The sequence below is a fragment of the Perna viridis genome, chromosome 5 (genome assembly GCF_037379345.1).
Source record: "Perna viridis isolate PV_CMFRI_1.1 ecotype Kerala chromosome 5, ASM3737934v1, whole genome shotgun sequence".
Lineage (NCBI taxonomy): Eukaryota > Metazoa > Mollusca > Bivalvia > Mytilida > Mytilidae > Perna > Perna viridis.
The window spans coordinates 34,874,241-34,894,283 of NC_142449.1; the positions used below are offsets into that span (position 1 = coordinate 34,874,241).

The 20,043-nt window shown below is 31.5% G+C and overlaps 1 protein-coding gene across 2 annotated transcripts in view; it reads right to left on the reverse strand.

Moving 5' to 3' along the window:
- The window catches only part of LOC148617213 (cilia- and flagella-associated protein 44-like), a 35,071-nt gene that overhangs the window by 10,486 nt on the left and 4,542 nt on the right, over window positions 1-20,043 (reverse strand). For both annotated transcript variants that reach the window (XM_088584697.1, XM_088584696.1), the window contains 22 exons: window positions 18,773-18,865; window positions 17,899-18,417; window positions 17,160-17,313; window positions 15,958-16,120; window positions 14,619-14,758; window positions 14,077-14,256; window positions 13,429-13,708; window positions 12,164-12,325; window positions 11,464-11,611; window positions 10,611-10,705; window positions 9,977-10,180; window positions 9,448-9,561; window positions 8,781-8,933; window positions 7,494-7,617; window positions 6,621-6,727; window positions 6,006-6,154; window positions 5,067-5,343; window positions 4,616-4,668; window positions 3,801-3,963; window positions 2,735-2,865; window positions 1,693-1,880; window positions 1,047-1,216 (listed from right to left, as the gene is read on the reverse strand). In XM_088584697.1, the coding sequence (XP_088440823.1) occupies window positions 1,047-1,216; window positions 1,693-1,880; window positions 2,735-2,865; window positions 3,801-3,963; window positions 4,616-4,668; window positions 5,067-5,343; window positions 6,006-6,154; window positions 6,621-6,727; window positions 7,494-7,617; window positions 8,781-8,933; window positions 9,448-9,561; window positions 9,977-10,180; window positions 10,611-10,705; window positions 11,464-11,611; window positions 12,164-12,325; window positions 13,429-13,708; window positions 14,077-14,256; window positions 14,619-14,758; window positions 15,958-16,120; window positions 17,160-17,313; window positions 17,899-18,417; window positions 18,773-18,865 (3,767 nt within the window). The remainder of the gene's footprint in view (window positions 1-1,046; window positions 1,217-1,692; window positions 1,881-2,734; window positions 2,866-3,800; window positions 3,964-4,615; window positions 4,669-5,066; window positions 5,344-6,005; window positions 6,155-6,620; window positions 6,728-7,493; window positions 7,618-8,780; window positions 8,934-9,447; window positions 9,562-9,976; window positions 10,181-10,610; window positions 10,706-11,463; window positions 11,612-12,163; window positions 12,326-13,428; window positions 13,709-14,076; window positions 14,257-14,618; window positions 14,759-15,957; window positions 16,121-17,159; window positions 17,314-17,898; window positions 18,418-18,772; window positions 18,866-20,043) is intronic.

Genomic DNA, 20,043 nt, shown 5'->3' on the forward strand with positions numbered 1-20,043 from the left:
TATACATCTTTAAGTACTTTGTGTAGCACTTGGCATCCACCAAAATAAAAAATGCTAAAATTTTTCATATACCTTTTTGCCTTGAAATTTTACATCAGCCATAAACTGATATGTACACAGTAAATATTGACTGTTTATCAGCAAAAACAAGTACTGTGAAATATTTTGTAAAATGAAAAGAGTCTCTGATATCAATACTATATATCTGATTGCATAATATTTCTTTTCTCAAAATTAAATCAATCTAGAAAATGTGAATAAAGTCTCACTATTTGAAAACAATAAAAGGGAAAACATCATTGATAACAAATGTATCTTGTCAGAGTATTCATGAGATACACACTCCTTAACTTATGGCACCACCCATCCCGCTGCCACAGTCCAGCATGCTACCTATTATGACACCGGTCATCCAAAAATAGGACCAAAAAAGTAAATCAACAGCTGTACTGCTAACAATGCAGAAAAATGAGATGCACAGTGCTATAGATACTTTTATACATGGAATTTTCTACTGTAAATTAGTGATGCACAACATCTTTTTAAATTTACAGTGAAAAAAATGGTGTGTAATATTTATGACATACCGACTCATTCTCTTACAGCACCAACCGCCTCACCTGCCGCAGTCCAGCACACTAACCAATACGCAACCAGTCATCCCCAAAAAAAGATGATTAGTAAACATAGTGTATCAACGGCTGCACTGCTAACAATGCAGGTAAATGAGATGCACAGTGCTAGATTTTTGATATACAGAGCAGAGAGTAATATACACCAGACACATCAATAATCTTTTCCTTTATCTCAGTACTTAAGGATGTAGACCTAGGGTAAGGAACACAACTCTAAAACATCACTGGAGCATTTTACATCATTCTCGAGTAAGCATCAAAGTAACTTGGACTGATTTCATCCTGTTTCAAATAAAGCTTGATAGGATTTGGTGAAACTGAATTTGATACAAACATATAATTGATTTCAAGAGTTATGTCCCTTACCCTAGGTCTACCTCCTTAAAGAAATCATTTTGATAAATCAAATACCTGAGCTCTTCTCTGCGCTCTCTTCTTCTTCTTTTCCTCCACTTTGCCTAAAGCCTTTGAAATACGCTCCCCCATACTGCCTTTAAGGGTTGTGGTCGTGGCAACCTTGACAGCAGGGTCATCTGCCTTGCCTCCAGCTCCTTGTCCCATGTCTGTCAATCTGGTCTGACCTGAAGCAAATATAGAGATACATGTCATCATCATTTTAAACTAGACCACATGAGAGTAAACAAAGAATGCCAAGTACTACTAAATAAAATGAAAAAAATGGTGGATAAAATATTTAAGATAATCTTGAATGTTTTTAAGTGTAATGGTAACATGCTAAAAACCAGAATAAATATGGGCAAAGCTCACTAAAAGATATCCCAACTCCAATTTCAGAAACCATGTTTCACCTAAAAACAAGGCAAGTCAAAAAGGAAGTTACTCAAGTCTAAAGTCAAATTGCACCATAAATAAAAAAAACCTCAGGGCTGGTAAAGCAATTGCAGTGAAAATTGCAACAAAAATTGTGTACAGATAAACAGATGGATGCCATGACTTCAGGATCATCAACCTTTAGAAGGGGGTATAAATAGCAGCAGTAAAGTTCTTACTAATAACTCAATAATGTAATAATTGTAATGGCCTAACTCTGGCTAACCTGTCAATAGTTCTCTAGTAGGGTCACGAGTCAAATCATCCCTGGTCATGTTAGTCTTTCTCCTTTCAAACTCAGCCTTCATATGGTAGAAATCATCAGAGAGTTTGGCTGCTCTAAAGCTAGCTACTTCATGGTTTGTCTTAAAGGCTATAACAACAATCCTTTCACACTCAACAACATCTTTATATCTGTAAAATAATACAATTTATACATCTTTACTGCAAAATTTCTATGTGAGCTGTGTTTATGCATTGACCAAGTTTTTAAAAATAGTGGAACCAAAATTTTAAAAATTGTAAGTAACAGTAAAATAAAGAATTGTAGCATCTGAATTTGGGGAAAAAAAGCAGAAACCTGATAAGTACCATGAAAGTACTTTAATTCGTGGATAGCAATTTCTGTTGATTAGAGAAGAAACACAAATTCGTGGATTCTTGAATTCGTGGTTTTAAGGTTTTCAGTATACCAATTGATGGGATTCTCTTTTTTGTAGGGAACCAAATTTCGTACTTTTGCCTAGCCACAAACACAACAAAAATTGGTACCCCACAAACAATAGTACTTTCACAGTATTGGAAGAAAAACTGTGTGTAACTTTTCATTGAAATGTCACTTATAGAAGTTAATTGTATAGTGGACTTACAATCATAATTTCTAGCTAAAAATTTTCTTTCAGTATTCTCTTTAATAGTATAAAGACAATAACAGTGCACTGACATGATAAATTATTTGATACACAAAATTGTGCTTGAATTAAAGTAAATGGTTGTCAGAGCCTTAAATTTTCCATTGCTTAAAAGACTTATCCCTATATCTGCTTTCAATTAGGTCAATGCAGGGTTATTGTCAGTTTAAAAATCCAGAACTAAACACCCTATTCCTTCTAAGAATCTAATCAAAGCTATCATATTTCTGTACTTTAATATCAATATTTTATATTTCATACTTTTCACAAAATGATATGTGTTAGATCTGTTTTAGTAAGTTTAGATATTGAGCAGTTTTTATTTAATCTTTATGACAGGAAGTAATCTTCACACACCTTTTCCTTAACTTTTCCAATGATATTCTCTGTTTTTCTGACTCCCAAGCCAATTCTTTCTTGACAATCTCTATTCTATCATCTCTCTGTTTCTGCAGTTCTTCTTTAATTTCTCTGTCCATTTCAAATTCCTTGAAATAGATGAAGGGATGAATATTTAAAAATGAAACATAGGAAAGAGTAAGATATCAAAAGCTGCAAGAAACAAAAAAAACATATCCATATATTGGTACCAAATTTAAAGTTATATGTAGCCTAATAAAATAAGTTTTAACACAAAAAAATTGCTCTGTAAGAATCTGGTAGTTAGTGAAATCACCAGAGATCAAATAATGGTCTTTTAAGTAGCACTCCAGCTAAGAATCATGCAAAATATGATTCATGGGTAAAAAGCCTACATATTTTTATTTTTGATATTTTGTTCAAATTGCCATATTACACAGAAACTAACATTCAGTTTTTCATATAACCTGTGTTCTTAGGAGATAAAAATTATATAAAATGCAATGTAGAGTCCAAAATTAAGGGAGACAACTCTATAAATGACACTCAAATACAATAGAATCTATTTGATTTTCAATGTTGATTATCTCCTAAGAGCAGGCAGATTTGAATGAATAATTACACAATTTCTTAATATAGATCCATAAAAAACAACTTAATTACAAAAAATAAAAATATGTAGCCTTTTTTGGGATGTATCACATTTTTCAGATTTTGCATGATACTTACAAGGACAGGTACTTAAAAGAATAAAAGCATCCTTGAATGGAATTGTATTGTCAGGTTTGTGGTTTTTTTATATGCATGTTTTTGATTTTTCCCATTTTGCCTGATTCTTACAAAAACTTACATGTAAACACTGTTTTTATTGATATTTCCCAAACATAATGTTCTTTTGTAATATAATTATGCCACACACATAATGAACTAAAATTCAACAGACTGTTTTCAATAAGAAGATGCATACTCTCAGCAATGATTTGTTCATAAGACTCATATTTGACTTTTAAACATCTTTGTTCTTCTCTTAATCTTTCTAGAAACAAATAATTCCAAAGCATACCTCCTTTTTCAGTTGAATTGGTGATGGGAGAGTTTCATTCTTTTCCAGCAATGATTTGAACTGTCTCCTAAATTTAGAAATCTGTCTCCTAACTTCTCTCTTCTTCTCCTCAGCTAGTTTCATCATCTTGTCGTATTCTGCCTTCTGCTTAGCTTCTTCAATACTTTAATAAAGTAACAATAATTAAATTCACTGTTTATCAATAGCTTATATGTATAGTAGCAGACATATATACTCGAAATTACCATTATAGAAATGTATAAAGCCAAAGGAAAAAAAATATATGTCGGTTCCAGTCACCTCATAAAAAACAGGGTTGGTAGGTAGGAATTTTTAATCTTTTTTTCTTTATTTTTAGTTATCTCCACAAGTTGTAGTTGTCATTTTCATTAATTATTGCCAGCTTTAACCTCAATATGAACTCAAATACTGTGTTTCAAAACCTTATTTACTCCTGTTACCATGATGACTAAACCAAGTTATGGTCTAGATAGCTCTGAGCTTTAAGAAAAAATGGAAGTGAATAGAAAATTACTGTCATTTTTTTCATTTTGGCAAAAAAAGGTCATGGGTATAAAGGGAAAAAACTAGGGTCAATCAGGTGACTAGAACCATATTTTTTTTTCATTTTGCCTAATAAGTATATTGACACATGAAATCAAAAAGATGCAAGACATTGACAAAACATTTGTTTCCTTAAAAAATTATTATCAAAAATAAAAACCTTGTTTCAACAGCTTCAAATTTATCCACTAAATTTATTCTAAGAGTACTTTCCTAGAGAGATAAGTATTGCATGCAAAATAAATCATTACCTGTATGCTGATGGATCATCAATATCATCTCCAATTTTGTCATCATCCTTTTTCTAGAAAGATAATAAAAACATAGAATAAAATGCTTTCAAAAAGAAAATGTATTTTTTAAAATTGCTCACTACCCCATTTGAGTATTGTCCTTATTTTGAACTTTGATCTACTGGAAAAGTCAAATTAAATTGACTTCATTCAGTAAAAACATGAATATTTTTAATTTCAAAAAAGATTAGTACACAGTAAATATTTCTAAAACAGTCGAAGATTAGGGATGATTTTACAAGGTCTACAAACAAAGCAGAAATTGGCAAAATAGGAAGTAAATATACAGTAAAAAAAGAACTGGAACAGTAAAATCCAGATTTGAAACAGTGGAATTCCGCTAAAAAGCAGAAAAAAATCATCCCTGAAAGATACTAATATCAGGCAATCAAATAAAGCATCGTCTAACCTTAGCTGATGGCAGTTTGGCTTTGGCCTCGGCAATTTTCTTGTCCAGATTCTCCTGTGTCATGACATCAAACATGAAGAAGTTACCATCTCCACCAACAGTCAATAAACTAAGAGCATCATAACCAAGCTTTAGGCCTGTCAAATGTCCATAGTTGTTGTCATGGATATTCAACTGCCAGAAAAAGTTCAGTGTGGCAATGTCGAATTCTTCATCAAGGCTGTGTATCCTAATAGCACCATCCTCCATACCAAACATGACTTGTTTGCCATTAGAACTGAAAGATTGACATAGAAAATGTTGTACACATATACTGTGGAAACATAAATTTTTCATAGTTTCATGACCTCATGGTATTAATTAAAAGCTGAAATCATTGGGATTAATTGTCATGGTTATAACATTTAGAAAATACTATTAAAATGATGGTTAAAGTTTCATTAGGGTCTTAGTTCTTATACAAGAAATTATACTTTTGATACAATAGACAGTCAAATTAATTCTGGTTACTTTTCCACAAATGTTTTTCATTATGTCTGAACCCAGTAGTATAAATATTAATGGTTCATGTTGTAAAATAATTCAACTGTAATTTAGTCTCAAAATTAACACAACTATTCATATACAGTTAAATAAAAAATCTCTACTTACATGTTGATTATGTTCATGCAAATTACCTTACCAAAAAAATTATCTTTCAGGTGTGGTATGAGTCAATGCCATGAGTAGATGCTGAATATACGAACTGCTAATATCAGTTTTGAAGTATGTTTCATCATTAAAAAAGGCTTTTTTAAGGAAATTAAGAGAAATTATCAGTGATTTTGTTTTCAAAACAAAGGAATACCCAAAACTCATGATAAATCAAAACCACTGAAAGTAAATATGTATTAATTCACCCAATGTACCGAATGGAACAGAAAATACTTCAATGTTTACCTGAAAGTAATGTTGTGAATTGGAATATCATCAGATTCTAAAACAGCTACATGTCTGATAGGTTCATCATGTACTTCTTCTGGTAGACTAGCCTTTTCTGTTTCCGACATAAACTTACACTCATACAGGTAACCAGCATCAAATTCTCCCTGTTATGTGGAATAGCAATTAAAAATAGATGATTATTTCATATGAATACTTTAACATCAAGTTGAAATTGTACACATATCCTATAGGATACTAGCCACCCATTATTTCATCTCCATTATTGATAACTTTGGACTACCAATCTAAAAGTTTAACATGACTCAGACAAATCCCATATACTGGAAGAACGACAGAAATTAACAAATCACTGAATTTGTGTATACATCAATTTTGCAGCATTCAATTTTCGCTATTTTCATGGTTGACAGATCTACCACAAAAAAATTACCTCAAAATTGATTTTTAACACTTTGAAACATTAAGTATTTTAAAATCGCAAAACTGATTTTCCCAAATACAATTGTAATCACTTGACAAAATCCATGAAAATTAACAACTGCAAAAATTTTTTCGTTTCACAATAAATCTTCAGTCTTTAAAAACACAATCAAATATCATAGTCCTTACCATAGAAAGCCAGAATCTTCCTTCATCACTATAGTAACCAGTAAGTATAGGACTTGGTGTTTCTGGTATATATGGGCTCCATTCTTGCTCCGGTTCTTTTTTCTCCTCTACGAATTAGATTAATTAGTAGTAATAATAGATATTTTAGAAAATATATCAACTATTTTAGACCTGATGGTTACAAATATTGTTAATGACATCAAGACAATATTAATAAACTCACAAGTTCCTTAATTAAAAGAAACATGAGGCTTTAACAAAAACTTTTAATTAATCAACTAATTGATTTTACATCTTTTGGCTAGGTGGAGAAGCAGTGCCCAATTTTTTTCCACCACAAAATATTTTTTTTTTATATTCATATGCAATAAACATTGTCTACACAAAACCTCTTTGAGACTGAAAGAATTGTTTAAGAAGGCGTTTGGTTAATTCAGGTTTAAAATCTTTTGAAACTGATATGCAGGGCTTTCAGTAGAAATCTGGTTTGGACAGGTCATTGATTTATTCAGAATTGAACTCAGACAGCTTTCACTTACCTTTTTCTTTAGTTTGCTTTCAAATCATGTGGCACCCACAGTGCTTAACTATGCCAAGTTATCATTAGAACTTACAATTCTTTTTTTATTTGGACAAAAGTGATGGTAATTGTAAAATTCAAGGATCCATTGGGATTATTTGTGTCCAAAATATTATTATAATTTTCAATAGTTTACTTGTAAACTAATTCATTGAAATATGAAACATACCATAGAGTTCACCAGATAAAATCTAAATTGGAATTGGTATTTTAACCATTGCCATTATATTGGGAGGAAATACATTAGAGATAGTGCATTTAAAGTATTTCAATCATAACACAACAATTCATACCTGGTTCATCTCCTTGTTCTGATTCTGTCTCCAATCCTCTCTCTATCCTTCTCCTCCTCTCTTCCTCCTCCTTCTTTTTCCTTGCGGCTTCTTCTATTCTCTTTCTTTCCATTTCTTCTTCGTGCTGAAAGAAATTAACAATAGAATTATATTTATGACTCTTTCAATGAAATAATAAAATAATATTTTTTTATATAATTTTACCTAAATAAAGCCAAAACTATTTTCACTTTCACAAAGTAAAAATGTATGTAATATCCATATAAATTTAAAAAGTACATTTGCCGGGATAAATTTGATATGAACCCAACATATTACTTAGCCTAATTGTCCAATATGGGTAACTACCAGACATTTCCAAGGAAAGTAAAATGTTAAACAGATTTTTTGGCGTGTAAGTAAAAACTAATCAAAGTGAACTAGGGTTGGTAAGTCTTGTTCTAGTGTCAGTTTTCCTTCCGGAATTTTAGATGTAGAACTATTGAAATCTGAAGACTTATCTGCATTTTATTGTTCACTTCCGGGAAATTAAAACGCTGTATTGCTATGCAAAATCTTCTATTTTATGCTTTTCTTAACAGTTTTATCCAGTAGAACTAGATATTTGTCATTTTTTATCAGTATTTTTTTCACAAAAAGATATTTTGCTTTTAACATTGAACTCAATGCTATGTTAATGACGAATATCAATGCATTTGAATGGGAGATGAGGACCCATTCTCATGAAATCATGGAGTCACGTGACGAGACTTACATATCCTATTGATTACAGTTTTTGCAAGTAATCATTATAACAATTAACCATCCCAAAATCTGATTACATGTAATTTAATTTAATCAATTACTTTTCAATGTAATCATCATTACTTTTTTATTACATCCTGATTACAATAGAAATAAATCTCAAATTGTGTCTTTGAGCAATGTATAAAGTATTATGTTAAAAAACTGTTAATCTAAATATGTATTCCGTATAATTTATTCCAAAACTGATGATTTATAATATAACACAAATAAAGTGTCAAAACAAAACAATATATTCACCCACTATGTTTGGGAACACAATTCAATCAATTACATTGAAAATAATCATACCCATCTCTGCTAAAAGTACACTATCAAAGTCCTTCAAATTACACATACAGATGGATCCAGAGATTCTCAAAAGAAGGGGCCAGCTCTTTCATCACTCGGTGATTTCCTATACAATCAACTAAATTTTTCCAACCAAATGGGCTCCCTGGACCCTCTCTTGGATCCACTTATGATTAATTGTGTTTTACTTACCCTCAATCTAGATTTAATACTCTTAAATCTGAACTGTCTCATGGTTAGGCCTGTTATATGGAAGGTGTGAGAGGTGTCAAATTTATTTCCCTCTGGTGAGTCAATTTCAACAACATAACCATCCTCACAGAATACCAACAGTGTTGACTTTTTCTGAAAAAAATAAACACAAGAAATTCATATCATACAACAAACAAAAGATACATGCACAACATTTTGATCTTCTCTCTTAACTGAAAAACCTAAATCTGTGATCACTCAAATGGTTTTGTACTGTTCTTAACAAGGCCAAGATTATTTGAAATAGAGCTAAAATGGTCTTACAACTATCCTAAAAGCACTTTAATTTCCTAAGAAAATATTTTACATTAACTTTTTCATATATCAGAGATGATTTCATGATGAACAACAGGAAAGTGCAAATTGGCAAAATCAGGAGAAAGTGAATTGTAAAATAAAGAATGGTTAAGTAAAATTCAGATTACTAAAACAAAAAATCCACTAAAAAGGGCTCAAAAATCATCCCAAAAAATAGTTCTTTTAACAAATAATTGTGTACAATATATTTTACAAACTGTCTATCTGCAATCAACTGTTAATGGTAAAATTTTCTATGAAGAAAACAGAAAAAAAAACAAAGTTCTTAATTTACTATTTTTAGGCTTACAAATTTAGATGGAGACCACTGTATATTTCTGACAGGTGCTGGAACTTCCACATAACCTATAGGTTCATACTGTTGTCCCTTGATTGACATGAAAAATACAGAACTGTCTTCTCCCTGTAAACAAAGTAAAATACAATTCAATGAAAACTTTTGAAATTAGGTTATTTCTGTTATAAAGCTTTACAACTATCTGTATATTATTTTCAGTTTTATGTGATATGAAGAACAACAGAAAAGAGGAAAGCAGCAAGCTCAAAAGTAAATAAGCAGAAAATATGGATTTGAAAAGCAGGAATCCATGAAAAAATCAGGTCTGTTTATACATAAATGATTTCTACTAAGTACAGTCTCATTAGATAACTTAGGGAAAAATAATTGAATAAGAATTTCTTTAAACTGTTTACCTTTTTGCATCATAGAAAATGTCCTTTAAAATGGGTAGACAAACTATCCTTCTCTTTTAATTCTTTGACAAAAACATTCACTTCACAAGAACCAATCGATCATTTGAATGAATTCTAATTCTTACCCCAGTAGCCATGATATCACCACTGTGGTCAATACTAATAGATCTGACAGCTTTGCTGTGTGGTTTAAAAGCCTGGATAATGTCTAATTCAATGTCATTCTTATGTCTCCGGTGAAGTCCACCATCACCAAGTTGTTTTACTGCCAACACTCTGATGACACCATCATTGAAACCAGCTATTACTGTAGCAGATTTAGTATCAACCTAAAAATAGACATAAAATTTTCAAATAATAATTTCATATACATGTATTAATATATTGGTAGTCAATTAAAGTAGTCAATCAGAGTAGTCCATTAGAGTACACAATAATAGTAGTGAATTTATAAACTAAATAAGAGTAGTAAATATGAATATTTGATAATAGTATTCAATTAGAGTTGTATATAAGAAAGTTGATTAGATTAGTCAATCAGAGAAGTAGAGCAGTCAATTAGAGTAGTCAATCAGAGAAGTGGAGAAGTCAATTAGAGTAGTCAATCAGAGAAGTGGAGAAGTCAATCAGAGAAGTGGAGAAGTCAATTAGAGTAGTCAATCAGAGAAGTGGAGCAGTCAATTAGAGTAGTCAATCAGGGTCCTCAATAAGAATCATCATTTAGAGTAGTAAATTAAAACACCAGTGTAATATACTCACAATTTTAGGAGCCCACATAACTGCTGTTCCTTTGGAGTTGTATTTCTTCTCACAGATTTGTTTCTTCTGGACATAATCAAACAATCTGACTGTATCTGTAATGATATTTATAAAAAAAATCTTACAAATGGTCACAGATAGATAGCTTTATCACGAAAACTTTTTTCTGCTGTAGGACATAGGACTGACAAAGGCAAAGGTTTTCACGAACTCTGCTTTATTGTCCACCTGCATTCAAGAGCATTTTGTCAATCAAATAGAATCTTTTTTTTTGTTAAACAAAAAGACTCAGCTACATTTTTTGTTTGCCCAGGAAAGAAACAACCACAGTATATAGATTAAGAAAAATTTTCTACTAGGCAAGGACATCACTGCTACAATCATCTAAGTTGCAGTCCTTTCCTTCAAAATTCTCAAAGACTAGCCCGAATAAAAGAGGACCATATAGGATTCAATTAGCATTAAACACATCATTTCACTAGCCCGAATCAATTTTACTCGCCCCAGGCTTCTGACTAGTGGCTAAAGACAAGCACTGATGTAGGTTAGGAACTAATTGAGGCTATCAGGAAAAATTTAATCAGTTTCTACACATAATCAGATCAGGTTTAACCCACTATGTGAAGAGACGAGGTATCACCACAATAAAAGTTATAGCGTTATGTACTGAGTTTTACATACGATCAGCTCCAGTTGAAGCCACTATGTGAAGAGACGAGGTATCACCACAATAAAAGTTATAGCGTTATGTACTGAGTTTTACATACGATCAGCTCCAGTTGAAGCCACCATGTGAAGAGACGAGGTATCACCACAATAACAGTTAAAGCGTTATGTACTGAATTTTACTTACGATCAGCTCCAGTTGAAGCCACTATGTGACTAGCTGGGGATGTATCACAACAAGCAATGGAACCAGCATGGTATGTAAACATTTTCTCAGGGGCAGAAGAGGTGTGTGAAAATGACAGGTCTAACTTCCATATTCCTCCATTAGCATCCTGTGAAGGAAAAAAATAAAGGTAATTAGAAAGAGTGTTTGTAAATGTCATTATTTGTATTTGTAAAACCAACAATGGAAATAAATTATTTCATAAGTTGCTTATATAAAACTGAATTACTTGTCACTTTCCTTTTTTAAGGGAGTAGACCTAGGGCAAGGGACCCAACTCTTACAAATCATTTGAATGTTTGCATTCACCATTTTACATCAATCTCATGTAAGCATCTAAGTAACCTGAACTGATTTCATTCTGTTTCAGTGGAAAGCTTGAAAGGCTTTAGCGAAATTGAATATGATACAAATATATCACTGATTTCAAGAGTTATGTCCCTTACCCTAGGTCTACCTCCTTAATTGATGAATTCTCTAAGCTGTAAACTAGCATGTAAATGATTCATGGAACTTATCATTACATGTATGAAATTTCATAATCATAAAGCAATAAACTTCCTGATTTAATAAAAGTATTATTGCATATGTAAAATACTTGAAAAAATAATATCTGTCAGGTTTAGTACCTTATAAGTTCCATAGAGTTATCTCCACCTACCTGTGCATACCAAACAGTAATTTCATTCTCAGCATCAGTACTCTTAATGATTGACCTGAGATTGACATCATTTCCTACTTTCAGTTCATTCATTGGTTCCATTTCAAATGTAGCTGAGTCATCAGTTGTGTCAGCAGTGTCAATACTCTCAAAATCCCACACCTAAAAAAAAAATTAAGTTGCATGCATTATCGTACTAGGTATACCCTCACTCATTCCATTAGTGAAAATGCGTTGTTGTGCTAGGTATACCCTCAATTGTTCCATTAGTGAAAATGCATTGTTGTGCTAGGTATACCCTCATTCGTTCCATAAGTGAAAATGCATTGTTGTGCTAGGTATACTCTCACTTGTTCCATTAGTGAAAATGCATTGTTGAGCTAGGTATATCCTCACTTGTTCCATTAGTGAAAATGATTAATTCCAACAAAACAGGAATTTGATATTTAAGAATTGGATATGATAAAAAATTTTGTCTGTTGAAAAATAACATAAATTTTCCATGTGCATATTGTTTATTGCGCGAAGTGGAATGTACATAGAAAATTTATGTTATTTTTCAAAAGACAAAATTTTTATCATAGCCAATTCTAATAAATTAATTTTAAAACATATTTTTATCTTTAAACATGAAAAAAGTGGCTCTGAATTTAACTGAATAGTGGCATGTCAACATTTTTTTTTATCCATTGAGATATAACAAAATTATTTTAACCAATCAGATTACAGTATTTATCTCAAATTAATTTATAAATAAATACATCAATTGCAAGTCAAGCGAATCACAACAAAATTCAGATGGACAGATTGACCCGGTGATTCCAACAGATCATCCATCTGTTGAGTAAGGGTATAATATCAATTCTAATATGATGTGCTTCAAAGCTCTTTAGACCACAACCATGGTAAAAAATAGATTAACACATGACAAACATTTGGTGCAACACACAGGCTGTCTAGTAAAAAATATGAAGATAGTAGTTCTATTAGAATTGAAAATAAAATTAGCATTTCAGTTTGTTTTGAACAACTCCAGTGGTGGTATTCTATGTAGCTTTTTCTTCAACAATCTTTATTCTAGATTTAAACTGTAGTATGGGAAATTAAATGATAAAGCATGTTAAATTTCATCACAAAAAAAGAGCATGATTTCACTCATCCAGGTTCTCAATTTCCATAAAACTCTACCTCAACTCTTAACAGTCAGATATTAGAATTGACAACATGCACACAAGTAACATCTCAAATCTAAATGCATTGTTTACCCGAATGTATCCATCACTACCAACAGTGATAAGCTCCCCTTCATCCAATAAGATCTGTTGTATAGGTCCAGTATGACAGCTTTTCTTCTGTTTCCTGGTAATCTCTACTTTAATCAGACCACCTTCCCATAATAACATATTACCCCATTCCGCACCAGACAAAACCTTCCCATCAGGCAGCTCTACATAACCTTCAATGTCAGTGATTTCTGTCCTGCCAAACTTTCCTAGCTGACCTTGCAATTTAAGACCAGTGAAGGTGTCTGCCATCTTCCAGAACCTGAAAAAATGAAAGATATTCTGGAATTCAGTACCCTGATTCTTTTATCATAGAGGTTGTAAGGCTAACAGATAAATTTCAAAAAGGCATGCAATTAAGTTTAAAATAACAAAAATAGTCCTCCTTGGTCTCTGTTAAGAGTAAATCATTAAACATTTTTTTAAACAATAATTCTCATAAATGAAAATAAATAGGACTTTCTCTATCACTTGCATCATCGGCTTTGATCTATACAAAATGCACTCTTATTATTGGGGGGAGGGGTGGGGTAGAAAAGTAAAAAGAAAATTCTTTCCTCACAGATTTTCAGGTAACTAAGAACCACAAAAACATTTAGTATGACTTATCAAAAACTGTTTTCCTATTACCTGATATGAGAGGTACCAGCAGTTGTCAGTTGACCCTCCAAATCAGCAGAAAAAGTCACTCTGAAGACATCCTGGGAGAAAGCTTTAGACCTCAGCACAGTCTGTTCTTGTTGCCACTCCCACAATGTTAACATGAAATCAGGATCACCTCCCTGTGAGGATAGCAGGTTACCATCAGGGCTACAAAAACAAAGGTTGAATGATTAGTAACTTTTTTGGTTTGTTCGGGGACCAGCAATATGTATGAACAGCTCTTGTCACACCTTTTAAAATCTCTAAAACTGGCTTGCATGAATGGTAAAAATAATTGAACTCTAGTCTTCTTAATTCAATGCTTAAATAATGAATTGCAGTCTTAATTTTACTGAACATATCTTTTATCAGGGATTATTTAAAGAGGTCAACAAACAAAGCAGAAATTGGCAAAATCAGAAGTAAACATATAGTAAAAAAAAGAATTATATTGTTAAAATTCTGATTTGAAATAGAGGAAATCCGCAAAAAGCAGAAATAAATCCTTGTTTTATTCAGTAGACAACTACCTGAAATCAAGTGAAGCGTAAGACTTTTCTGTCCCACCTCTAAGAATTCTATACAGTTTTAAAGATGGATATTCAAAGATGTTGATGTTAGGTGTCTTCCCTTTCTCTCCTACAGCAAAGTACTTCTGACTAGGATGTACCTAAAACACAGAAACATTTCCCCTCAGAGCTATAGACATGATGCTGTTCATTCACAATATGTGACTATACATTCTACATGTACATGATAAAATCTTACTTTATTTATTTTAACAAACAGGGTAAAATGAGACACAAGTTTTGCACATCTTACAGAAGTTCTCTCCTGCTTTTTTTCCTTTTCTTTATCATTTGTCCTCAAGTATAAAATATTAACCAAATTTGTATGTTCTAGTCTTCAGTTATTAAAGAATTATTTTTTTGTATTTAACTAAGTTATGCGAAATACCAACTTTGGAGCAGTTTAACCTTCATAATTTTAAGGTTCATGAACAAGTGTAAACCAGCCGAAAGTTGGTTATGCAAGCATAACTTGGTCAGATACAAACAATCCTTATCATTAAATTTCTTACCAATTTCAATAAAAATTAAGATTTGTTTTTTTTTTAAATTTTTTTATCAATGCCTTATTCAGTTTGGAATTATTTAAATTGCAGACTGCTAACTGAAGGATGTTAATGATATCACGGTGCCAAGTTTATGGAAAATAATATATCTTGCCCAGAAGAGAAATAAATAATCAAGTTGAATTATTACATATATGATGTATAATTGCACATGTGCTCCCAGTTTCTCATTGATGTGACCACTCCTTCAAAGTAAAATTACTATGCAAAACATAAACCCAGTTCTTTATAGAGGGACCAGTGCACAGATTTATCTATATAACCACCAACTTCATTGTCAGAGCATTAAGTAGCACTCCAGATAAGAATCATGCAAAATGTGATTCATGGGTAAAAAGCCTACATATTTTTATTTTTGATATTTTGTTTGAATTGACAAAGTAAACAGAAATTAACATTCAGTTTTTCATATAACCTGTGTTTTTAGGAGATAAAAATTATATAGAATGCAATGTAGAGTCCAAAATTAAGGGAGATAACTCTGTAAATGACACTCAAATACAATAGAATCTATTAGATTTTCAATGTTGATTATCTCCTGAGAGCAGACAAATTTAAAATAATAATTACACATTTCATAGTACAGACCCATAAAATAACTTAATTACAAAAATAAAAATATGTAGCCTTTTTTGGAGTGTATCACATTTTTCAGATTTTGCATGATTCTTACAAAGACATCATTTAAAAAAATGTACTATCCAACAAAAAATGTTTAAAGTTTATCTACATACTGTAATGGCTCCTATACCACCACCACTGGTACTTCTGATGTACCTCTGCTCTTTGGTATTCAGATCTAACAACTGGACCAGATTACCAGCAGCAAAACACACTGTATGATCATCCAATAGGTACAAATTGTTCCTCTTTGTACAGTCATAACCAAAAGAGTGACTGATGGGGGTTAAGGATATATACTGTGATGTTTAAAAGAAACAAACGGTATAAAGACTTTGGCACATGTATATGGACAGTTATATTACTCCATCATAAGAGTTTATTTCATTGAACTAAATGGGTTTTTTTTCATACTTCAAAATGAAAAAAGTAAAACTAAAAATGTTTTTATTAAATTAACACAACAGTGAAACTTGTCTAAACTGAACCCTGAATAATCACACAAACTGTTTATACCAGAAACGTTTGAAAAAATCCATTTATAGCAATTTGAATGTATTTTGAACCTTTATAAACTGAACACCTGTCTAAATCAAACCAATTTTAAAGTCCAAAGGAGATATGGTTTAGACAAGTTTCACTATATATGCTGATGTTTTTTACCCAAAGTATTTCAATTTAATACATGTTAAATATGAATTTTTATTACAACTGAAATGAAATTTAATGCTTGGCACTGAACACATTACTCCAAATTAATAATTCATAGAGAAAGTTAAGTTGAAACTTAATGTTAAAATAATAGTTATTTATAGTTAAAAAAAATTTATATTTAAGTAGCGGTCTTTATAAAAATCTGACATGAAGTGATTCATGCAGGTCAAAAACCCACCATATTCACTTTTATTTCCTATTCAAGATCAGTTACAGACCACATAACCAGTCATAGTTTTTCATTTGGATGTTGCACTTTTGAGATTAAAATTATATAGATTGTACATGAAATTAGCACTTTGCAAGAGTTATTGTTCTTGATTTGGTTGATTTTAGTGGGAGATAAATGCATGACTTTCTCAAAAGTACAGATCTGAATATGGAAAGTACAACTGTACATAAAAATATAGCATATGTAGTTTAAAAAAGCATTATTTGTTCTGTTGGTTTTTCTTCACTATGAATCACTCCTATATGGGCAATGTATGAATTTTATATGGACTGGTCCTTAAAAATATTTTACTCTTCTGCGGTTAAAGTATATTCAGTATTTTATGCCAATTGAACTGCCTTATTTCTTTCTTAATAAAAAAAGGGATACACAAGTTTGAGCATATCTTGTGGCAGTCCAGAGCCTTCCGATACAACAGCCTTAGAAACAAAGGTATCATATTCATAGTAGAAATCATCAGGGATGGCTTTAACATCTTTTTTCTTTTCAACTATCTTTTCAGAAGTATCCTCTTCTTTCTCTTCTACAAAATCAATGTTTAAATAACTTTCATGCACATATTATTTATCATTAGAACATGAATAAAATTATATGTTCATATAAAAAAGTATGTTACGTTCCGCTAAGGCCAAGTATACTTCAATGGTAGATTTATATGCAACATAAACAAAAATAAGGGCTAGGTAGGAGGATTTTACTGTGAAAGTACTATTGTATGTGGGGTATCAATTTTCGTGGTTTTCGTGGGAAGGCCTATCCACAAAATTTGGTTCCCATTGAAAAGGAGATTTCCATTGATGTGTATACTGAAAACCTTGAAACCACAAATTCAAGAATCCACGAACTTTTGCAGTATTTTTAATTTTTATGCCCCCACCTTTTTTTTGGGGGGTGATGAAAATCTACTCATAAATTTTGTTTGGCCAGAATTGAGATACATTTTTTCTACATTTTGTTTAATAGAAGGGGTGGTTCTTCAGTATTGCATGTACATGTAGTAATTGTGATGTAAAAGAAACATACTGTTTTTAAACAATATTAAAATCCTGAACTTGACTGTTTTAAATGAATAAGTATGTTTACTTAAGTAATTTGTTATAATACATACCTTCAACCCCTTCTTTAGCACTCTGATTTGTGTCTCCTTCACCATCTTCTTTATTTTCATCTCCTTCTTTTTCTTCTCCCTTTCCTTCCACCTTTTCTCCTCCTTCTTCTTTGTCTCCATCTCCTTTTTTCTCTTCTCCTTCAGTTTTTTGCTCAGCTTGTTCTGGTTCCTTTTTCTCACCCTCAGCTTGATCAGAACCTTTTTTCTCTCCTTCAGCTTGATCTGAGTCTTTCTTGTCTGTTTCTGATTTCTGCTCGGTCTGTTCAGCATCTTTCTTGTCCCCTTCAGCAGGTTTAGCCTCAGTGGTAGTTTCCTCTTTCTTTTCTCCACCTGCCTCTTGTGCTACCTCTTCTTTTTTCTCTCCATCAGCCACTTTAGTTCCTTCCTCTTGTTTTGTCTCTGTTTGTTCTGTGTCTGGTTTCTGCTCATCTTGTTTTGATGCTTCCGTTTTATCAGTTGTCTCTTCTTCTAGTTTAGTTACTTCCTCTTGTTTTTGCTCTGGTTCCTTTGGAGTAGATTCTACCAATAAATTGCATTGTACAAGTAATACATATGGTAACTACTGGTTTGTAACTACTGGTATATATATAAATAAACACAAGTACAATTATATAAACAACCCCAATACAACCCCAATAACCTTCAAACTTGCTCTAATGCAAGCCTGTGATATCAAAAACTTTAATGTAATGGGTGATCTGTATTCCTCATGGAAAGGGTATAAAAAAAAACGTCAAACCCAAAAAATATTTTGAACATTTTTACTATCGGTTTATTCATCAGGGAAGATTATATTATGATTTGACTGGTAATTGAAAGCAGACTTAAGTAGTGTATTAAAATTAACAAAATATGACTCATAGACAGAATATACCTTCAGTTTTCTCATCAGGTTTTTCTGTCTTGTCTCCTTCACTTGGTTTTTCTTCCGTGAGTTGTTGTTCTACTGTTTCTTTTTGTTCCTCGCCTAAAAAATAACCATTCTGTTTTAAACTTTCTCCTAGCTATAAAAAGATCTATAAATAAAAAATAGTTCAAAGTAGAAAATATTCTTCATAATTCAAACTGTTAGTAAAATTGAATGAAGTGCTGTTATACAAATCATGTTTTCACAGATCAACAAATTTACAAATCAACAAATGAAATTGAAACAAAATATACTACAATTACAAGGCAAGCGAATTAAACTTATAAATAATTTCAAAATTGACATAAACTCATATTACATTTAAATTAAAAATGAGAGAAGACTAATATGCCCTGAACTTTTAGCTGCATGGACATAAAAAACAATAGTACTGAATTTAAAATTGAGCATTCATTGAATGCAACATGCAATAAATACAAAATAATAATTTCCAAGTGACATGCTAAGAGTCCACTTCGGCCTTTATAAAAAAAAATCCTAGATTCTCATCCAACATTTTTCAAAATTAGGGGCGGATGCGTGAATTTTATTTTTTATCAAGATAAGTGAAAAATGCTGTCAATATGAAAAAAATTTACCTAAATAAGAAACAAAATAAAATTTTACAGGGAGGGCAAAAAACATTGGGTCCAGAAGGGGTCAGAATCTAGGATAATTTATATTTCGGCCTTATGTAAACCTATCAAGAAAGTATTCATACTTAAATGTATGCAAAAAAAAAAGATAAAATTTTGAATATTGATTTGGTAACAAATTTATAAATTATTCAATATATTTGTTTCTTAAAAAAAACAAATAAAAATGTCTACGTATTTAACACCTTCACAGATAAAACAATAGATTTGCTTAATGCTGTAGTACTTTAAAAGGCCAAGGAAATATCACCTATCCAGAACTACCTATATCTAATACATTGCAGTTAATTAAAGTTGAAAGGAAGACAGTTATAAAAATAAAACAGTACATAAAATCAAATATTTTGCCAGTAAAACATAAAAACAAAAAAACATTGATAAAATATAGTCAAACAAATAACCTTTACTTCAAACAGAAACATTTATATGTGCATTCATACATTACAAAACATAAGTGACAAGACATGCATGAAAAATGTGAATCATTCAAGTTTGTGGAAAATCATGCTTATTGAGTGGTCTATTCATGCTGTAAAAGTTCATGTTGAACATGCAATACATCTGCTGCAAAGAGCTGAATGA